Below are 20,499 nucleotides of genomic sequence, written 5' to 3'. Positions count from 1 at the left end.
GACCCTGACAGCATCTTTCTTGATTTAAGCTTCCAGCTTTTCTGTTCAAAATTTAAAAAAAAATCATCAAGTAACAACCATCTCTAACTTTTAATCTACTCTTTCCTAAAGAAGGCTTGTTGTGCTGAGGTGATTAATGTTATTTTAGTAATAAGTCGCTGCTTATATTTATACCAAACTCATAGAAGAGCCTTTCTAATACAATGATTTTTTAAAAATCCTGCATGAGTGTTAACTTTAGCAAATCAAAGAAAACTGTACCAATAAAATCTTATGTGGCCTTCAAGTTCCAAAGTCTCTCATCTCTAACAAATATTCATCCTTTCAACCATACAAAACAGCAGGACTGTTAATACAATAATATTAGGGAAGAACAAGGCAACCATTTCCTTAGCATCACACGGTATGTTAGATTTAATTCTAGATTTCCTTGCCTGCCAAACCTGTAGTCCATTTATTATAACAGAGATTGTTTCAAAATAATAATAAAAATAATAAAAGTCTTGGCAAAAATTTGCTTTTGTTGCAGTGATTCTTCTCAAAAGGGATAAATTTTATTTTCCCCAATTTTCTAGGTCTCTTGATTTCTTTCCAGATGTTTTCATAGTTGTTTTTAAATAATAAACTATTATTTTTTCTGAAATGTTTCTCACAAAATATATTACTGAAAGCTCCTTCTCAGTCAGCCTAAAGTGGATTTCAGGTTTAATTGAATCATGGTAGATTTTAATAGGAAAGCCTTAAGCAGAAGCTTCTCATTAAAATTAATGGTACAAAGGATTATTTTGGGTTGGATCACACAGAGTGCAATCAGTATACATTATGTAAATATGTATCACTGATTGTTTTGCCCTTGTGTCTCTGGATGCTTTAAGTTCTTCTCTGCATTTAACATGTTTCACAAGATGAGCAATACTTATTCAGATCAAAGGCCTAACTAATCTAGCATTCTTTTTACATGGTCCGCTCTCAGGAACAGTACATAGGTAAAACCATATACTTCCACAAGTGCTCCCAAGCAATGGAAATACAGAGACATGGTGCCTGTGAAACAAACATATGTTGGATAATGGGTGCACCAATGAATTTCAGAAGAAAGCCAGCCTCTGCTTTACAGATTACAGCAAAGCCTTTGACTGTGTAGAATAGATCATGAGAAATTGCTCTAAAAGTAATAGGAGACAAAAACATGTTGAAAACATCACAATAACATTAACATCATCTATACAAATAAGTTCACTCACACATGTAGTAGTACTGTTGTGGCCATGTCATTGTACAGTTGTATAAGCTGTATAATGTGCATAAGCATTTGTGTGAGTGAGTGTAACTGTTACATATGTACAGCAGCTGTGCTTCCTGAATAGTGCATAACTATTTGTCAGTTTCTTCAATATACCATTTGATTAGCTGGAATTGTGAAAACAGCAGCAAGTACAGTTAGCATTATGTAGATTGTTGCATAATGCTGCTATTTAGCAGACGTTAATACAGTTTTATACTACGCATGATACTAGGCTTCATGCAGGATCTCAGCTCACATTATATTGTTGTTGTCTGCCTTCAAGTTGTTTCCGAATTATGGCAACCATAAAGTGAACCCATCATGGGGTTTTCTAGACAAAATTTGTTAAGAGGAGGTATACCATTGCCTTCCCCTGAAAATGAGGATGTGCCCAAATTCACCCTGTTGGTTTCATAGTTGAGATGGGATTTCGATCCTGGTTTCCAGAGTCATAATCCAACACTCAAACCACTGCCCCACACTAGCCTTCATTATATATCACATTATATAATGTTTCATATAATCAAGAATGTGCCAGATCATGGTGACAGCTGACATTTTTCATGCTGAGTATTATAATTCAGAGACATAACACACTCCATGAAGTCAAAAAAATACTAAGACAGACAGTGTTATAAAACAACAAGGCAACAGTGTTACCTGGCTGTACTACTTCAAAGTGTGTGTGTGTTTTTGTGTGTATGAGAGGGATGTTTGAGAGTGGGCATACTGTTGAACATACCTCCTAATAAAACAGTCTCCACAGGTAGTAAGTCACAGGGAGAGGCCTATGCTAAATCGTTCATCCCAGTGCAGGGAATATATTATATATATTTTGTGTGAAGAAATAAAAATAAAAATATGGTGGCCTCCATTTTGTTTAAGCTAGCAAAAAATAACAATAATTTAAAAATGGCATTAACCAATGTGTAAACATCCAATCCAGGTGCAGCTCCATTCTCCTGGCCACTGCTTGGAGCATTTTGGCTGCTTTTGTGTATCTGCCAGAGAAGGAGCAGCCTTTGCCATCAGCATTAAGCTGCTCCTTCTTTTTGTGGCCATGAGAATTACTGATATACTCATGTATAAGTCTAGAAATTTAGGTTTAAAAATTGACCCAAATAACCTGAGTCGACTTATCCACAGTTCAATGTAAGTACTTCATTTTAATTTATATGGTGAAAAGGAAGAGTTTAAAGAGTTAGAAGCACTGGCCCCCTTCTACTCTCTCATCCATCCAGCCTTTAGTATAGACACTAATAGTTATGACTGCTGGAATTTTTCAGATCTTTGGAATTGTTTTCCTTTACTTCATCCTTTACATCCTTTATTATATGTGCTTAAGTTTTACCCTTGACTTATCCATGGGTCATATCAAAATCCATAATTTTGGCCCCAAAACTTGATCTCAACTTATATATGAGGTCGACTGGCTGTTCTTCTAGACTAGGGTATTGATGATATTCAGGAAGACAAGATATAGGATGTGCCTATTAAGTATAGTTTAGGGTATGCTCTATTTTTGTACGTTCTTTGGCTTTCTAGTTAGCCATTCCCACACGAAGCCCTGTCTAAGTATTTGAAGGGGTGTCACACTGAGGATGGAGCAAGCTTGATTTCTGCTGCTCCAGAGACTAGGACCCAGAACAACGGATGCAAGCTACAGGAAAAGAGATTCCACCTCAACATTAGGAGGAACTTCCTGATAATGAGAGCTGTTCTACAGTGGAATACACTCCCTTGGAGAGTGGTGGCGCCTCCTCCTTTGGAGGTCTTTAAGCAGAGGCTGGATGGTAATCTGTCGGGAGTGCTTTGATTGAGAGTTCCTGCATGGCAGAATGGGGTTGGACTGGATGGCCTTTGGGGTCTCTTCCATCTCTATGATTCTATGAAAGCATGTGCTGAAAGTAATAATAGCAAGGCAATATATGGCAATTGACAATACTTGATACTCAGAGATATTATTCTCGGGAGGACTGGCATCAGTGGAACCTATGATTTCAAATAAAACTAACATGGAAGTGCTAAGTGGTGTTCTGACTTTTCCCTTTAGCATTAACCTACACCATGCCACATTCCCTGAATTACTTGGTGGTGTGTGAGGTAATGTTCAATGTGTGGTTAATGTCTAAAGTCTACATGTAATTGGCTTTCTGTATGGTGACAATAGCCATTGAGAATGGCAGGTCATTATCTACAATCACTGCTTCTGTCCCAATTTCCAAAGGAATTGCCATTACTTGAGTCCGTTGAGAATGTTGCTTTTCTGGACCGTAAATCTTAAACTTCCCAACACAGTCATTAGCCATGCTGGCTGGTTGATCTGGAAGCTATAGTTTGAAAAGGTCACTTTTCCATGCTCTGGTATCACTGACACTTTATGTCTGTGAGGTGACATAATGAGAAAACATTGGGGGGAGATGAAAATCAATCAGCTGTGGATTTTTGCACCATAGAAAGCCATCACAGTTGTCTCTGAATTTCAACAGCAACTGCAACTACAGTGGAAACCTAGCTACCACAGCATCAGCCACAGCTAATACCTCACTAGTACAAAACCCAGGGGATCTGGAGAGGGATCAATCCACCCTTCCACACTCTAAGATTGTCAGACTCTAATCTAGATCAAATGACTATAGTAATGCTTGTGACTTAGCATTAAGGTATTGACAAAAGGCAGATGTCCCTGTTCCAGCCATGAAAAAGATGATTAAATGAGACAATTGGCTGAATGAGGGGAATTATTTTCCAGTAACTGCACTAGTAACTGCAGATGTAATCAAAATACCTTGCAGAAAAACACAGAACCAGACATGATTTTACAGTAATGTCAAACAATTAATGCACTAAAAAGATAGCTAAAAAATGGGAAATAACGGCGGTTTGGGGCGGCCTGTACCCACCCCTTTCCCTGATGGATCGGGGCCTCAGCTGCCACAGCGGCAGCCCTGAGGCCCTGATCTGCTGCTTTTCCAGGCCACGGGAAAGGGTGTCCTTGGGGCTTCAAGCTATGATTCTATGATTCTATGAATTCTAGTTGGAGGGTATTTCAATAATCTCAGAAATTACAAAACGGGACAACACACCTTGTCCAAGTCTTTTATTGCTTTCACTCTTTTTGAATATAAACAGACATTTGAAACCTAAAACACTAATCAGATTTTTATGGCAGCAACCAGGATTGAAATTGCTAAAAATGGGAGAACTGGTAATTCCTCCATAGAAAATTGGTGGCATCATGTATGGGATGTATTGTTAATGGAAAAGTTGGTTGCAAGATCTAAAATAATGAGACATTTCATAAATCTTTCAAAGAGATCTGATTCCTTTTCCTGGACTGTATTAACAACAACATCTGGAAGGATGTTATACAAGAGGGTTTAGAAAGGCATCATACTCTGAGAGAGTAATAGAAGACCTTTAATTTCCTCTTCTAACTTTCAACTTGGCCTTTGAAACACAGCTTCTACAGTTTGTTGTGTTGCATCGTTTTTTTGTTGGTGGAATTGTCAAGTTTGTTCTTATTTAATTCATGTATACTGTCTTGACTGATCGCTTACAATAAAATTACTTTAATTTAAAAAAAAACAACTAATGCTGGTGTGGGCCAATATGTTCTTACGTTTGGATTTAGAAATTGAGCAAAATGTCTTTGACTGTGCCCAAATGCTGCTGATTGAGAAATTCACTCATCTGTAGTTCGGATCTCATTCCACCTCCACCCCATACATACTTCCAGGGCAGAAATGCACAGTTCTTTGAACCTTGTACAGCCATAATGTTACATGCCTCACTCTCTGACAGCGTTCAAAGCAGAATTTAAAATGACAGAATAAACTGAACAAGCCAACATTAATCTTTATTAGGGAATCAAGATTGCATGGGTTGTTTTCTTCTTATAATAGAGGGGAGGTGGAAAATCAGCTATTTTATTACTTTCTCGACAAAGCTGTCATTGCTCCTACACAATCTATTTTTAACTCGCATCTCATTCAATTAAGGTTTCATATTGTTGACAACACCACGCCATTCCAAAGACATATTGCAAAGCCACAAAAGAATGTCTATAAATAAACAGCAGGATTTTTATATTTCTGAAAAATAATGGTAGGTTTTGCTTTAGAACAACCAACTAGATTTTTTAAACAACAACAACAACAGAGATTTGTTTGTGTGTTCCTTATTCATCCCATTCACTCATTTACAAAACACTGACAAATATATAGAGTTCAGCATGGACTTAGAGGGAAAAGAGGAATGTATGGTTTATTCATTTTTAATGTGTATACACATTCAGTATGTGTGCATGCGCATGCACACATAGTGGCTATCCATTGCGTGGATGGAAGGGGCCGTGGGGAGGAGGGACAGGATATCAGCCAAGTTGCATACATGTAATTAAATCTGGAGCCAACAATGTATTTCACAAGTGGAAGACATCAGGAAAATAGGATAAATACAAAAGTATTAAAATATATTTAATAAAGTGTTTATAACTTCACAACACAGAATCATGTCTGCAACAGTATTAGCCCTATGGTTAGCTCAAATCAAAGTTTGAAAACCCATTTCTGGTTGAAAACCAGAGGTGGCAGTCAGCTACAAGTGCAATTTACATCAATACAAATGCCTCATTAAATTATGGTTAACTCTGGTCCAAAACACAGTGAAAATAATCCAGTTTGAGACTGCTTTAACTGCCTTGACTCAGTGCCAGGGAATCCTGGGAATTGTATTTTATTGTGGCACCAGAGTTCTCTGACAGAAAAGGCTGAGGAGTTTAGTGCACAGTTAAATAATCCGGTTTACCTTGCCCGGTTTGAATCCTCTTCCTGGATGCAGCTGGATATAATCGTATGCATTTTGTGGCCGATGCCACCTCTCGCATAAAACCCACCTAAATCCCAGCTAGAATCTGAGCTCAAATGGATGATTTGCAAAGCCGTGAAGCTCCCAACTTTGCAAATCAGCCGGCTGAGCGCAGCTGGGAGCCGGGTTTTAGGCAGGAGGCGGCATCAGCGGCAAAATGCATATGATAATATTCGGCTGCATCTTGAAAGAGGATTCCAACTGGGCAAGGTAAACTAGATTATTTAGCTATGTGCTAAACTCCTAAATGCCTCACGAAATAATCCAGTTAAACTGGATTATTTTGGTAATGTGTTTTGGACCTCTGAAAGAGGAAAGGAGGGAGCAATTTCCATGCTACCACTGAGCAATGGGTTTTCCCTCCTGTGCTGGACATAGCAGTCCGAACACCCTATTTGAATTGTTTTAAAAGCAAAGTTCTGGCACTTCAAACTGCAAAACACTTTAAACATCATTTACTGCTGGTGTTGTGTGAAGCTATGTCAGATTGAAAACCTAGTTTAAAAAATACTCATAAAGAAGGGGAGAAAAATCTTTGTGGAATTAAAACATGTGTTGTTTCTCTTCAACAGCATTGGCATCATTGCTTTGCTTGGAAATACAAAAGGATTGTTTTTCGTGAGAAGAAATAAAAAACTATAAAAAGATGTAACAGAACTCCAGCTGCATTCTGGCTAGTGGCTTCACAGTACTTTTCTCCCCTCGTTGTTCACCTTGTATGGAAGTGTGTTTTAAATTTTTATTTTACTTCCATCATCCTTTTGCATAATTCAGTGTTCTAGTCTATCCTGCAAAGGAGATAGGCATGTCCCAGAAGCAATCCCACTACAATTTCCAAAGGTTTATAGGTCAATCTGTAAAAAATATTGAACACATTCATTGATCCTCATCTGGCATCTGGCTCCTGGCAAAAGGTATTACATCTTATATGCATAATCTCTCTAATGAAATGACAAGGCAGTTGGCCATGGCACGGCAATCAGAACGATCATGGCAAAAAGCAAACAGACATATAAGGCACACACCCACACTCCCTTTCCCAACACCTGCCATATTCATTGGTTCTAAGGCCAATGTCCATTGGGAAAGTGCATCCCAGTTTCATTTTCCCTTCAGCCTTTTGCTTTCAAGTGGTGTATCTACATGTTTTCTGGTTACACTTTATCTGGACAATTGGCTTGGTCAAGTAATCCAATATAAATGAAGGATGCAGAGTTAGATAAGAATTGCCTGATTTTAATAATGCCATAAGAACTTTTTGCTTTGACTGGCAGATATGTATGTCATGATCATCCCTCCTGAGATGGCTTTAACCTTCTGCAGTCCCATTAGTGAAGGAGCACAATCTCCACGCTTAGTGTCTCTGTCACTGTTTTACAAGACCATCCAGTGTATATTGTTTTGAACGATTCAGCCACTGTTCCTAAGTGATGGATAATATGTTAACAAAAGCAACATGGATTAACTCCATCCAATGCAACACAGCAAGGTTATTGTTTTTTCCTCAGTTGTGGAGGCAGTGATTAAAGGAGAAATTCCTACTGCCACAGTTTCTGAGAAAACACTGGAAAGGCAGACACCATTTCAGAAGTCCTGAGGCAATAACTTGGCTGACAGAGAGGAGGGCAAGTCAGGTCCAATGTCAGACTGCTGAGAGATCAATCTTGTTGGCAGAAATGGTGCTCTTGTCCCAGGTATTGAGTTTTGTAGGGGTTGCTCCTGGCCTGTTCCCAGTTATCTGGAGGGGAGAGGGGGAAAGGGAGGGCAAAATGTACAATTCATTTTTGAACTATGATTAAAAGGTAATGTATCAACACTAATAGCCTAAATCGTATTGGTTAGTCCTAACTAGAGTACATTCCTTGGAATAATTGCTGAATGGTGACTCATAGCACATAGATTGTTATTGTGTACCTTCAAGTCATTTCCAAGTTGTGGTGACCCATGGGGTTTTCTTAGCAAGATTTGTTCAGAGAGGGTTTTTGCCTTTTTCCTTCCTTTGAGGCTGAGAGCATATGACTCCCCCAAGGCCACCCAGTGGGTTTCCATCACTGAGCAGGGATTTGAACCCTAGTTTCCAAAGTTGTAGTCCAACGCTCAAATAACTACTCCATGTTGGCTCTCCTTAACAAATAGGCAAATCCCATTAATTAAGTGAGTCTATTCTAACATTAGGGCTAATTGGACTTCAGGGCCTGAACAGACAGGCCGAAATAAAGTGGCTTCAGGTCACTTTGGAGGTATGCTCTTTAAATGACACGCACATCTTAAGAGGCCAGAAGCTGCACCAAAGCTGCACTCTAGACATTAGGACTGGAGAATGGCTTTGGCACAGCTTCTGGCTTCTTAGGATGCATACAGCATTTAAACAGCATACCCCCAAAGTGACCTGAAGCAGCTTTATTTTGGCCTGTCTTTTAGGGCCCTAACTCAACATTCTAAGAGAGGTTAAAACTGAAAGTATATTTCTAGCTTCAATTAAACTGCCACTGACTCCCAGGAAAACCAATTAAACCACTGGTCTTGTCTTAGACTGCTGAAAGCCTTGGTGTACAAACCATTCAGAGAACATTTCACAAAATACATTAAGCATATCTTCAGAACTAGAGCTACATAATTTGTTGATCCTATAAACACTCATTGGTTTTCAAATAATCCCATTCTCACAAAATCCTTTGCAAATCCATTAGTCTGCCGAAGAGCCTCTGTACATCTGCCATGGAACTGCTCTGCCAGCATAGAATTCTGGGTCAGATACTGAGGTTTATGATTCTGTGATTCTATGATATTATCCCTTAAGATGTGAAGCAATTATGTTGTCTCATTTTTGTCCGGACAGTGGCCCATTGCTGCCCCCCCCCATGACATTTCTCATTTCCAGTGCAAGAATGAGATGAGTCATGTCTCTTATTATTATGTGAAAATTGTCTTTTTGCAAAATTAGTGTCATTTTCCTTTTGGAAGCTAAGAACATGCACACAGCATGGGCAGAAGGACGGCTTGATCAGTGGGAAAAAATGCAAACCACTCATCTATTAAAAGTCAAGGAAACAAGCAGTCTTTGTTATAACAATTTGAATAACAATCTGTAAGGTGAATGCATTGAGTTGTGACCCCAAAAATTAATCTTTTCTTCTCTTGGGTGATGAAGAAAAAAAATGAGGTTTCTTGTTCCTGTATACAAGTGAGACAACTGAGGTTTTGCATCCCTAATGCCACAAGCAAATTCAGCTCATGCCAAATGGCCCCTTTGTAGCCATAAGTTTTGTTATTTATTAATTAAAATATTATCCACCCACCTTTTATAGTGTTTAAGGGTGCATACAGATAAAACAAGAAACAATGTAAAACAATTTGAGATTAACAGTAAAATAGTTTAAACTGTATAAAAAATATTAAGCGCACGAACAAATTAAAACTTGTGCTTAAAAGGCTAGAACAATTTAAAAACAGGTGCATTCATCAGAAGGAACTGGCAAAACTACCTCTGAGGATTCCTTGCCTAACAAAACCGTCCGAAATTCATGGGGGTTGTCATAGGTTGACAGGCAACTTGAAAGCACACATACACATACAAAATAAATTAAGCTCCAAAGGCTTCTATAAAAAGCCAACTCCTGACTTGGTGCTAGAAAGAAACCAGCATTGGTGCCACCCTCATTAATTATAGGTACAGATGAAGCTGTCTTCATACAATCATAGAACCGTAGAGGTAGAAGAGACCACAAGGGCCATCCAGTCCATCCCCATTTGGCCATGCAGGAACCCTCCATCAAAACATCCCTGACAGATGGCCATCCAGCCTCTGCTTAGAGACCCTCCAAGGAAGGAGACTCCACTACACTCCGAGGGAGTGTCTTCCATTGTCGAACAGCCCTTACTGTCAGGACATCCCTCCTAATGTTGAGGTGGAATCTCTTTTCCTATAATTTGCATCCATTGTTTTGGGTCCTAGTCTCTGGAGCAGCAGAAAACAAGCTTGCTCCCTGCTCAATATGACATCCCTTCAAGTATTTAAACAGGGCTATCATATCACCTCTTAACCTTCTCTTCTCCAGGCTAAACATCCCCAGCTCCCTAAGTTGTTCCTCATATGGCATGGTTTCCAGACCCTTCATCATTTTAGTTGCGCTCCTGTGGTCACGCTCCAGTTTGTCAATGTCCTTTTTGTATTGTGGTGCCCAGAACTGGACACAATATTCCAGATGGGGCCTGACCAAAGCAGAGTACAGTGGCACAATTACTTCCCTTGATCTAGACACTATACTTCTATTGAGGCAGCCTAAAATCGCATTGGCCTTTTTAGCTGCCGCATTTCACTGTTGACTCATGTTCAACTTGTGGTCTACCTGGACTCCCAGATCCCTTTCACATGTAGTCTCATTCAGCCAGGTGTCCCCCATCCTAAATCTGTGCATTTTATTTTTCTGCCCTAAGTGCAGTACCTTACATTTCTCTGTGTTGAATTTCATTTTGTTAGCTTTGGCCCAGTCTTCTAGTCTATTCTGGTCAGTTTGAATTTTAATCCTGTCCTCTGGGGTATTCACTACTCCTCCTAATTTGGTGTCATCTGCAAATTTGATAAGTATACCCCCAGTTCTGTCATCCAACTCATTGATAAAGATGTTGAAGAGCACTGGGCCCAGGACAGAGCCCTGTGGGACTCCTGTCTTGTTCATCAGTAGATCATTACTTTATCTAGTCAATGGCACCTCTAGTAATTGTCAGCAGCAACTCTCCAAACTTTCAGGCAGACTGTCCAAGCCCTAACTGGAGATGCCATGGATTGAACCTGGAACTTTCTGCATTCAAAGCATGTTTTATAATTGAAGCAAAGTGCTTCATACAGGTGAAAGCTGTATGCAGCTGAATGACATATTAGCATATAACTCTGCATTCTACTGAGTCAGACCATTGGTCCATCTTGTACTGGGTTGTTCTAATATTATCTATGGTGAGCAGTGGTATCTCCTGCAAATCTCAGTTTGCATCCCAGTACTGAGATCCTGAAAAAAAGATCTAAGATCAATATTTGATTAGAGACTGGGGATTCAATTTGGGACCTTCTACATACAATCTTAACTATATCGGATCCTCTCTCTCCCAAAATAATGATGATGTATAAGCCAATAATTATCAATCTTTGGTCCCCAGATATTTTGGATGAACTGTCAGAAACGTTGACCACTGGCCATGGTGGGGGTGTCTGTAAATTGAAGTTGAAAATATCTGGAGAATCAATGGCTGAACCACGTGCCTGAAACCAGGTGCCTGAAAAGAAAGCACTTTTCAGGGAAGCTTGCTATAACTGCTGACTATCTTAAAATAGATAGTCAGTCAGTAAGTCTGACTGTTGGAATGGTCCAGTTCTTTCTGATTCTCAGTGTTTGGTCACCAGTTCATCCCAATCAGAGTATGAAGTCTTACCAGTTCTAGGAATACTCACAATATCTGAGTTGAAAGGTTTCACATTGATGTTGCGGACTGAACTGCTGGTCAGTGACCATACCTTGGTTTTGTGCTTAAACGCAGCTCTAACCTTGTTGGGGAGAAGAAAGATGACGGTGTTAAAAAAATCGCACCTTGCTGATACAATTAAAAATTATTCCTTTCACAAGCTACACTTCATCATGGAAATGTTCTGTCTCATCCCTTCTCACCACCATGCTGTTTCTCCATTGTTGTTGTCGTCATCATTATCATCGTCATCATCATCATTGGCTGGCATCCGGCAATTGCAAATATGTAACATACAGTTACACATTTGCAACTACACTAGTCCCTCCATATTCACTAGGGTTGGGGGCACAAGACCCCCGTGAATATGGAAAAAATGCAAATAACAAAAACACCATGTTTTTACCTGAAAGGACACCTCTCTAGAAATCTCTAGGTCCTCCAGTGCAACTCTGTGGTCAATGTCCGACAGACACTGACCATAGAACTGCACTGGAGGAGCTATAAATGCCTAGTAGAGCATTGTCTCTAGGAATTTCTAGGTCTTTCAGTGCAACTTTTAGTTAAAGTTGACCATAGAGTTGCCCTGGAGGACCTAGATATTTTTACAGGGAACATATTAATCTAATTCGTGAATAATCAAAGCCACAAATATCAAATCCACAAATATGGAGGGATGAGTGTACTACATATTGACAATCCCTACACAGCCTCTAGTTTTTTTGTGTTTTTTTAAATTTTTTAAAAAAACCTTAACAATTAAAACACTACAAACATCGTATTTCAGTTTCATTAATCCTTTACAGGTGATTAATTTGTCTGATCATTCACCTATATTACCTACTAATAACATTGACTTCCTAGAGAATTCCAAGTCCCCCCATTCAATAAGTATATCTATATTACTCACTTATCAATCTACAGTTTTTCTATTAGCCCCATCCATAGAGTCATTTCCTTAATTGGAAAAATATTAGATATGCCAGTCTGTGCCTTTTACGAACCAATTTATATGCCACACCAGTAACTATATTATCATTTCCGACATCTTTAGCAACCTATGGAAGGATGCCAGGCTGAGTCAACTCGGAGACCTTGGCTGTTATTGAACTCACAACCTTGTGGCTTGTAAATGAATGGCTACAGTACAGGCATTTAACCACTGTGCCACCAGCGCCATTAAGTACAAGTTCCACATCAGGACTAATAATAATAATAATAATAATAATAATAATAATTTTATTTCTATTTCCCGCCTCTCCCTACGAATTGAGGCAGAATGTGTTGATTAGATGTGTTGGCATCCCCATGTCTTTAAGAGCATTCCATAGCCTTTCATGATCTATGGAATCAAAGACTGCATAATCTATTATAAATGCTTTAACATTCAAATTGCCTATTATCAGTTTGACATCTTGTGTTGGTGTGTTCAGGTATTAGCTTCTCCTCCTAATTTGAAGTCATTTGCAAATTTGCTAATCATGTCCCCTAATCTATTATCCAAGTCATTGATACAGATGTTGAAGACCACTGGGCTGAGGACAGAACCCTGTGGTACCCCACTGGTCACTTTTCTCCAGGAGGAAGAGAAGCCATTGCTGACACTTTTAGAGTTGGCTGATCAACCAATTACAAGTCACCTAACAGTTGCATTGTCTAATCCACATTTTACTAGCTTGCTTGCAAGAATATCATGGAGGACCTTGTCAAAGGCCTTACTGAAATCAAGATATGTTATTCACAGCATTCCCTTCATCTACCAATCCAGAAGAGATCAGATCAGTCTGTCTTGACTTGTTTTTGAGAAACCCATGTTGACTTTTTGTGTTTATGGCATTTCCTTCTAGATGTTCATAGACTCTTTGTTTACTGATCTGCTCTAGAATATTTCCTGGTATAGATGTCAGACTAACTGGGTGGTAATTGTTGGGATCCTCTTTTCCCCCTTTTTTGAAGATGGGAATATTTGCCCGCTTCCAGTCTGCTGGGACTTTTCCTGTTCTCCTGGAGTTCTGTATTTTATTCTTTTAATAAGTAACCTATTTTAATATTATCAGAATTTAATTCTATTATAATGTACCACTTTTCTGTGTTTTTAATTGTACTAATCTTTTAATATTATACAATGTACAATGGGTCAAAGTTCTATTTGTTTGAATTCCTCTTTGGTAATTTCCCCCCTTTTCCATTTCATATAAACATTCCATTTAAAACTTAGCTCAGTTGAAAGTTCTTTAGACATCCATCCTGGTTTCTTGAGACACCTCCCATTTTTCCTCCTCATTGGAACTGTTTCAAATTCTGCCTTCATTAGCTCCATTTTGAGAAACTCCCATCTGTCCTGAACTCTCTTCTCTTTTACTATTCCTGAGGGAATCCCCCCAATATTTCCCTAAGTTTATTGAAATCAGTTTTCCTAAAGTCTAGAATGCATATCTGACTATAGGTTTGGCTTCTCCTTTCCACTTCATAACAAACTCCAGGAGAACATGATAACTCCCACCTAAGGATCCCACCACTTGCACCTGTTGGCTAGAATCAGATCTAAAATAGCTGATCCGCTTGTTGCCTCTTTCACCTTTTGGACAATGAAATTGTCTTTGAGGCAAGTGAGGAATTTGCTAGACCTTAAAGTTTTGACTGAGTTTGAATTCCCGCAAATATCAGGATAGTTAAATCACCCATCACTACCAAATCTCTCCTTTCTGAGTGTGTGGTCATCTGTTCTAGAAAGGCATCATCCAATTCCTCCATCTGACTTGGAAGTCTATAGTAGACTCCCACAATAACATTCCTATTGTTTTCAGTCCCCTTTAATTTTTATCCAGATCCTCTCCACCTGGCTTCCAGGATTTAAATCCTGGATCTCTTCACAGGTGTATACATCCCTGACATATAATGTTATTCCTCCTCCTTTCCTGTTTGCCCTATTTCTCTTTAAAAGGTTATACCCCTATATTCCTACATTCCTATCATGAGACTCATCCCACCTCTGATCTAGTTCAATATTGTTCAAATTGCCTTGTGGTTGTCTGCATTTTCAGACAGGGCTCTATCTTGGCCCTATCTGGAATTCCTGGGTACCGATTCTGGCAGCTTTGGTTTGCAAAGCAGGTGTTTTACCACTGAGCCAGGCTACTCTTTATGCCTTGGCAATGTCTTGCAGTTGGAGAGTCTGACTAGCAAAACCATCTGGTCAGACACAGATGGTCAAGGCTGTGAATTTAAACCCATAGGATGGCTGAGCAGTGGCCATTCCCTTTAGAACAAGAGCACTTGACAGTCATTTAGGTCCAATACACACCACAGAAATAATACAGTTTGAGATCGCTTTAACTGTCCTGGCTCAATGCTAGGGAATTCTGGGATTCTGTAGTTTTGTGAAACATTTAGCCTTCTCTGTCAGAGAGCTCTGGTTTCACAATAAACTACAATTCCCAGAATTCCCTAGCACTGAGCCAGGGCAGTTAAAGTGGCCTAAACTGGGTTATATCTGCAGCGTGTTTCGGACCTTAGTTTATTTATTTCATGACAAAGCCATAAGTCATACTGTAGTGACAACTGCTAAATACATGATATAAAATCCATACACATTGCTGAGCAATATAAAAGATCCTTTTCAGCCTCTGCACATTAAACAGCATTGTTATTTTCTTAAGGCCATGGCTGATTTACAACCAAATTTTAAATTCATTATATTATTTCACTTAGTAAATGCACAAAGAGAGAGAGAGAGAGAGAGAGAGAGAGAGAGTTCAGTGTTTCCAGGCTCTTGGATCTAGGAATTTTTTTTAATATAGAAACATACCTCTGAGTTCAGCAGACAGTGGAACAGAAAGATAAAGAACCCCTTTAAAAGAAAGGAAAATATTCCTTGTTACAAAGGTTGATTTCTGCTGTTTTAGTTAAGCACCAAATTTGCAGTTGAAAGAAATGAGCCCTTAGGAGGGGAAAACATGACATTCTCTTTAAGTCAGCCACAGGGAACATGTGGTGCCATAGGGAACAACAACTGGGTGTTGCTGGACTATATCTTCCAATATTCATCATTACTGGCAATACCGGCTAGCGTTTATTAGCACTTCAGTCCATTAACAACTGGAGAGCTAGACATTCTGCAGTCCTAGACTGAGTTTTTTTGTTTGCTGCTTTGGTTTGGTTTGGGGTTTCTTTGCTAGGGAAAAACAGAAGCTCTGAACATCTATTACACAGAGTTGTTAACATTTTGTCTTTATGGCCCCTATACCAACCTCTTTGGAATGGTTTAGGGAGAAGATAAATCTTCTCATAGAAGCTACTTCTATGGTGAAGCAGTGGCTACTCAACCCTCCTGAGAAAGAGGAATGAGAGGATCAAGTTCTCCTCCAGTTTTCCACTGATGGTGCCCATATTCAGGTGACAACGTCTTGAACACCAGTAATAGGAATGTGCAACAGAGAAGAAAATTATCAGTTTCCCCTTTACTTCCTTCAGAGATAAAAAGGCCAGCTGACCCACTTTGTTGTGCTGTCACTTTGGCTTCTCCACTCACGAGAAGAACAAAATAGTCAAGTTTGGTCTGGCAAATCTACTTTCAGGTTAAGTTAGAGTTTACGGAATATTTAATAATGGAACATAAAACCAATTGTTTTTTTCTTCTTTTGGGTAATGTGGAAAGGACACAAGAGATCAGAAGGGCGGGTGGATAACAACAGAAATGCAGAACTCTTTGCAATTGGGGGAAGAACGACAATTCAATCCAAATTTATCTGGGCTCTTCAGCTCCTTAACTAAGCTGTGTGGACTTACTTGTAATGAGTTAAATATTGCAAACATGTACTGAAACACCAGCACTTGAGCATTGACTGCTAGAACACCGAAGATCCATGAACTTCCCAAGATAGGTAGCAATACAGCAACTGCTTTGGCTGTCATCCTGTAAAATAAAGGGAAAGGATAGATATAAGCACTGCAGAAAAGCGTCACCATCAGAACTTTGTATTCCTAACTGCACAGTTAGAAATTTCCAGAATTCTTGAGTTCACATTGTCTTGCGGACTCTGCATCAGGGCCTGTATGTGGAATGTTGTTTTGTCAAGACAAGGTAACTTGACTTTTGTATGACATGGATAAGGAGTGCAAGACATTTAGTTCAGTGGCTGTGTATTTAGTGCAACTAAGTCATGCAGAATTGGGCAAAACACACTTCTCCTAAAGGTCCTTAAGTAAAAGAACTGGAGACATTGTGCAGAATCCTGGTGGGAACTTGCATCTTTGTACCCTACTTATGTGGGAATTAGAATCATAGAGTTGGAAGAGACCACAAAGGACACCCAGTCCACCATGCAGGAACACTTGGGCAGTTCTCCAACATTTAGACTTGGGCAGTTCTGTAACATTTGTATTCAGTAAATGGCTGCTGTTACATTACTAGGTAGGGGAGTTAGCAAAGTGATCTGTGCAAATTGCCACTGAGGCACATCGGGATGCTCTAGCTGGTGCCCTGTTATGCATTTTTTGCAATTCACCACAGGGGATCTTAGTCCATATTTCCTGATCTGCCTTACAACTGACCAGGAGCACCTCTGTCATCCATATACTGATGACACCATGCCCCAAAACCCTGGATGACCTCTCTCAGTAGTTTCATGTAAATGTTGAGTAACATGGGTGACAAAACAGAACCCTGTGGGACTATAGCAGCCAAGGAGTTGAACAGGAGTCCCCCAAAATCATTTTCTGAGTCCACCTGTCCAGGAAAGACTGAAACCACTGCATAACAGTGCCCCCAAGCCCCTGTCCAGAAAAGCAGCCCAGAAGCATACAATGGTTGATGGTACTGAAAGCCACTGAGAGGCCCAGGAGGACCAACAGGGACATGCTTCCCCTGTCCAGCTCCCTGCATAGGTCCATCCACCAAGGCAACCAAAGCTGTCTCTGTCCTATAGTCAGGTCTGAAGCCAGACTGAGATCAATCCATTTCATCCAGAAACCCCTTGGAGCTGGGAGGCCACCACTCACTCCAGAACCTTGTGCAAGAATGTTAAAGACTGGATGACAATTATTAAAAACGGTGCGATCCAGGGAGGTCTTTTGCAGTAACGGCTTCTCCACAGTCTCCTTTAGGCAGGATGGAAATCTCCCTTGGGGCAGTGAGGCATCAACCACTCCCTTTATTCACTCGGTCAGTTCACTTCCAGCTGCTTTCAGAAGCCAGGAAGGACAAGGATTCAGTATGTATGTGGTGACCCTCAATACTCCAAGGATCTTGTTCTCATCCTCAGGCTGCACAAACTGAAATTTATCCAATAATACAGGAAAAACAGGCACCAAGGTTACATACACTGTACTTGTTTCTACTACAGCATCCAAGTCAGAGTGAACCCAATCAATTTTGTCTGCAAAGCGTCTTGCAAATTATTCACAGCAGGCTGTCAAGTGGTCTTTAGTTCCTTCTTGTGGGCCAGAATGTAAAAAGCCCCTGACCATTTGGGACATTTCTGCTGGATGCAATGGTGGTAGAGAAGTATAATTTCTTCACTGCTACCATTGCCACAGCATAGGCCATCCAATGACCTCAAGCCCACGTTCGTATGGACTCTCTTAGAATCTTCCACCATTGTTGCTCTAGTCTCCATCCCACTTGTTTCATTACTGCCAGCTCCCTAGCGAATCAGGGGGCTCATTTGGATCCACTTCATAGGAGGGGACACTTAGGGACAATCATGTCCACTGCCCTGGTCATTTCCCTGTTGCAGAGATCAACCAGGGCTTTGACAGGATCACCTGCCAAGGCAACATTTGAGGGCACTGTGTACTCTCCAGTCGAAATGCAAAAGGTCAACTGATGTTTGGGGGATAAACCATGTTGGCTTTTGATCAGCAACATGACAAGCCAAGGACGGAATATTCATGGTCACTGCTTATAGAAGGAAGTTAATCAATACTACATTCATAACACAGTAATTTTATGGAGGAGGGAGCCTTAGTTGGGCCGTAAATCACAAAACCCTGTTTCCATACACATGGCACAATTTCTCATCAACCTTATGAAATAACAGACAGAATTGTTTCTCATTATTCTGATGCAAGGATTCTATAACCTTGTTGACTGCCCAGTTGGTTTGATTTGTGTATTTCCATTGCAAACGAGAAAACTGTCCAGTCTCTGTGATATTGGAGAAAGGTTAAACAATGCTTGCACTAACAACTATGGACATACAGTGGGCATTAAGAGGGAAGCAGACAGTTAAACTGTTCTGGGCATTCATTTCTTGCTTCAGCTGGTTTGTTCCTTATCAGTTATTACTCATATTCACAGGTATCACTTTATTTCTTCCAGACATCTTTATTCTCTTACTTATATAAATAGCTCAGTGGTAGCTTCCTGAGGAATATTTCTGTCTCTAAGTGGAGTTGCTGCATTTCCTTCTCTTTTCTGCAAACAGTCTTTGCTGTTTAATCAAAGCAACACACGTGTACCTCTAATTAGGGATGTAAGTATTTAACTACAGTGGATCCTTGTTATACGCTGGGGTTTGGTTCCAAGATCCCCCGTGTATAACAAAATCCGTGTATGCTCAAGTCCCATTAAATATAATAACATAGCATAATGGTGTCCCTTATAAAAAATGGAAAATCAAGGTTTGATAATTGAAATTTATACTTTTTTTGAACATTTTCAAACCGTGTATGCTTGAATCCGTGTATAAAAAATCCATGTATAAGAAGGGCCAACTGTAATTTTATTCCCAAGGAAAGATAAATAATTTCTTTAGTTTTCTCCTTTATGTATAAAAAAAATAAATATTTATGTATAGTTCTCACCTGGTAGTCACACATTCTGGAAAAGTATTCTGTGTGTGTCTTTTGTGTAAAAATTGTGGGGGTTTTGTGCAAAAAAATCATGGTCAGAATTCTGTATCAGCCACTTAGGAATTTATCACACGGGAGGGAAGTGCCCAAATCCCATGGATAAATGGGGTTTAAATCTGTGAATATCCTGCAAGAGCAAGATTGTTTTCAGGCGATGTCACGTTGAAAAATCCTGAAGTTAAAAAGCGGTGCAATTTTGCCGCTTTTTGCACGGGTTAATGTCGGGTTAATGCCAAAGTGCCCTGACATGTCTGAAAACAATCCCACTCTTGTGGGATATTCATGGGATTTAAACCCTGTGTATCCACAAGAATTGGGCACTTTGCCTCCTGTGTGATAAACTCCTTAGTTAAGTAAACAATGGGCAGGAACAGATGGGCAGGGAAAAACGGCTTGATCCTGCTTCTTCCCAAAGTGGGTCGAAACCCTGATGCCTGCACAACCTACTCCCAAGGCAGGCTGAATGTGCATGGCCCAACCACATGATGTAGCATCAAGCCACACCACTGGGTAATATTTTTTTGTTGCTGCCCAAATTGTCGTATGAACACACCACCTGCGACCTCCAAGTACCTCCTATCTGCACCCAGATTGTTATTGTTATTATTATTATTATTATTAAGATTTATTTATAAAGTGCTGTAGGTTTACACAGCGCTGTATGTATGAGCAATTAAAATAAAATAAAATAAAATAAAGACCTGCCAGTGGCATACACTCTACAAGGAACAATGCAGATTAATACATATATTAAATTAGAAGCAATAAAATAAACAACACAGCCTAGGCTAACAATCATGTAAGGTTGGGAACGCTTCCCTAAACAGGATTGTCTTCAACTCAGCTTTGATGCTGTTTAAAGAAGTAATGGACTGTGCTTGTGCAGGAAGAAGGTTCCACAAATAGGGGCCAGCAAGTGAAAAATGGCAGATCTGAGCCAAAGAAGTGGAAATCCTTGGCTACCTGGGAAGAGTGTTGTTGTTGTTGTTGTTTTGGGGGGGCATAAAAACACATTTTTGAACAAATGTTCACAC

The 20,499-nt window shown here is 39.8% G+C and overlaps 1 protein-coding gene across 1 annotated transcript in view; it reads right to left on the bottom strand.

Annotated features, from left to right (window-relative positions):
• Nucleotides 1-4,380: 4,380 nt before the first annotated feature.
• Nucleotides 4,381-20,499, bottom strand: part of ADGRD1 (adhesion G protein-coupled receptor D1) — a 193,573-nt gene continuing 177,454 nt past the window's right edge. The window contains 4 exon segments of the mRNA XM_042441368.1: nucleotides 4,381-7,892; nucleotides 11,601-11,693; nucleotides 15,420-15,461; nucleotides 16,400-16,526. Of these exon segments, the coding sequence (XP_042297302.1) occupies nucleotides 7,797-7,892; nucleotides 11,601-11,693; nucleotides 15,420-15,461; nucleotides 16,400-16,526 (358 nt within the window). The 3' untranslated portion in view covers nucleotides 4,381-7,796.

Source organism: Sceloporus undulatus, chromosome 10 (assembly GCF_019175285.1).
Source record: "Sceloporus undulatus isolate JIND9_A2432 ecotype Alabama chromosome 10, SceUnd_v1.1, whole genome shotgun sequence".
NCBI lineage: Eukaryota > Metazoa > Chordata > Lepidosauria > Squamata > Phrynosomatidae > Sceloporus > Sceloporus undulatus.
Note: the sequence above shows the minus strand (reverse complement) of the source record. Positions and strands in the feature narration are given on the sequence as shown.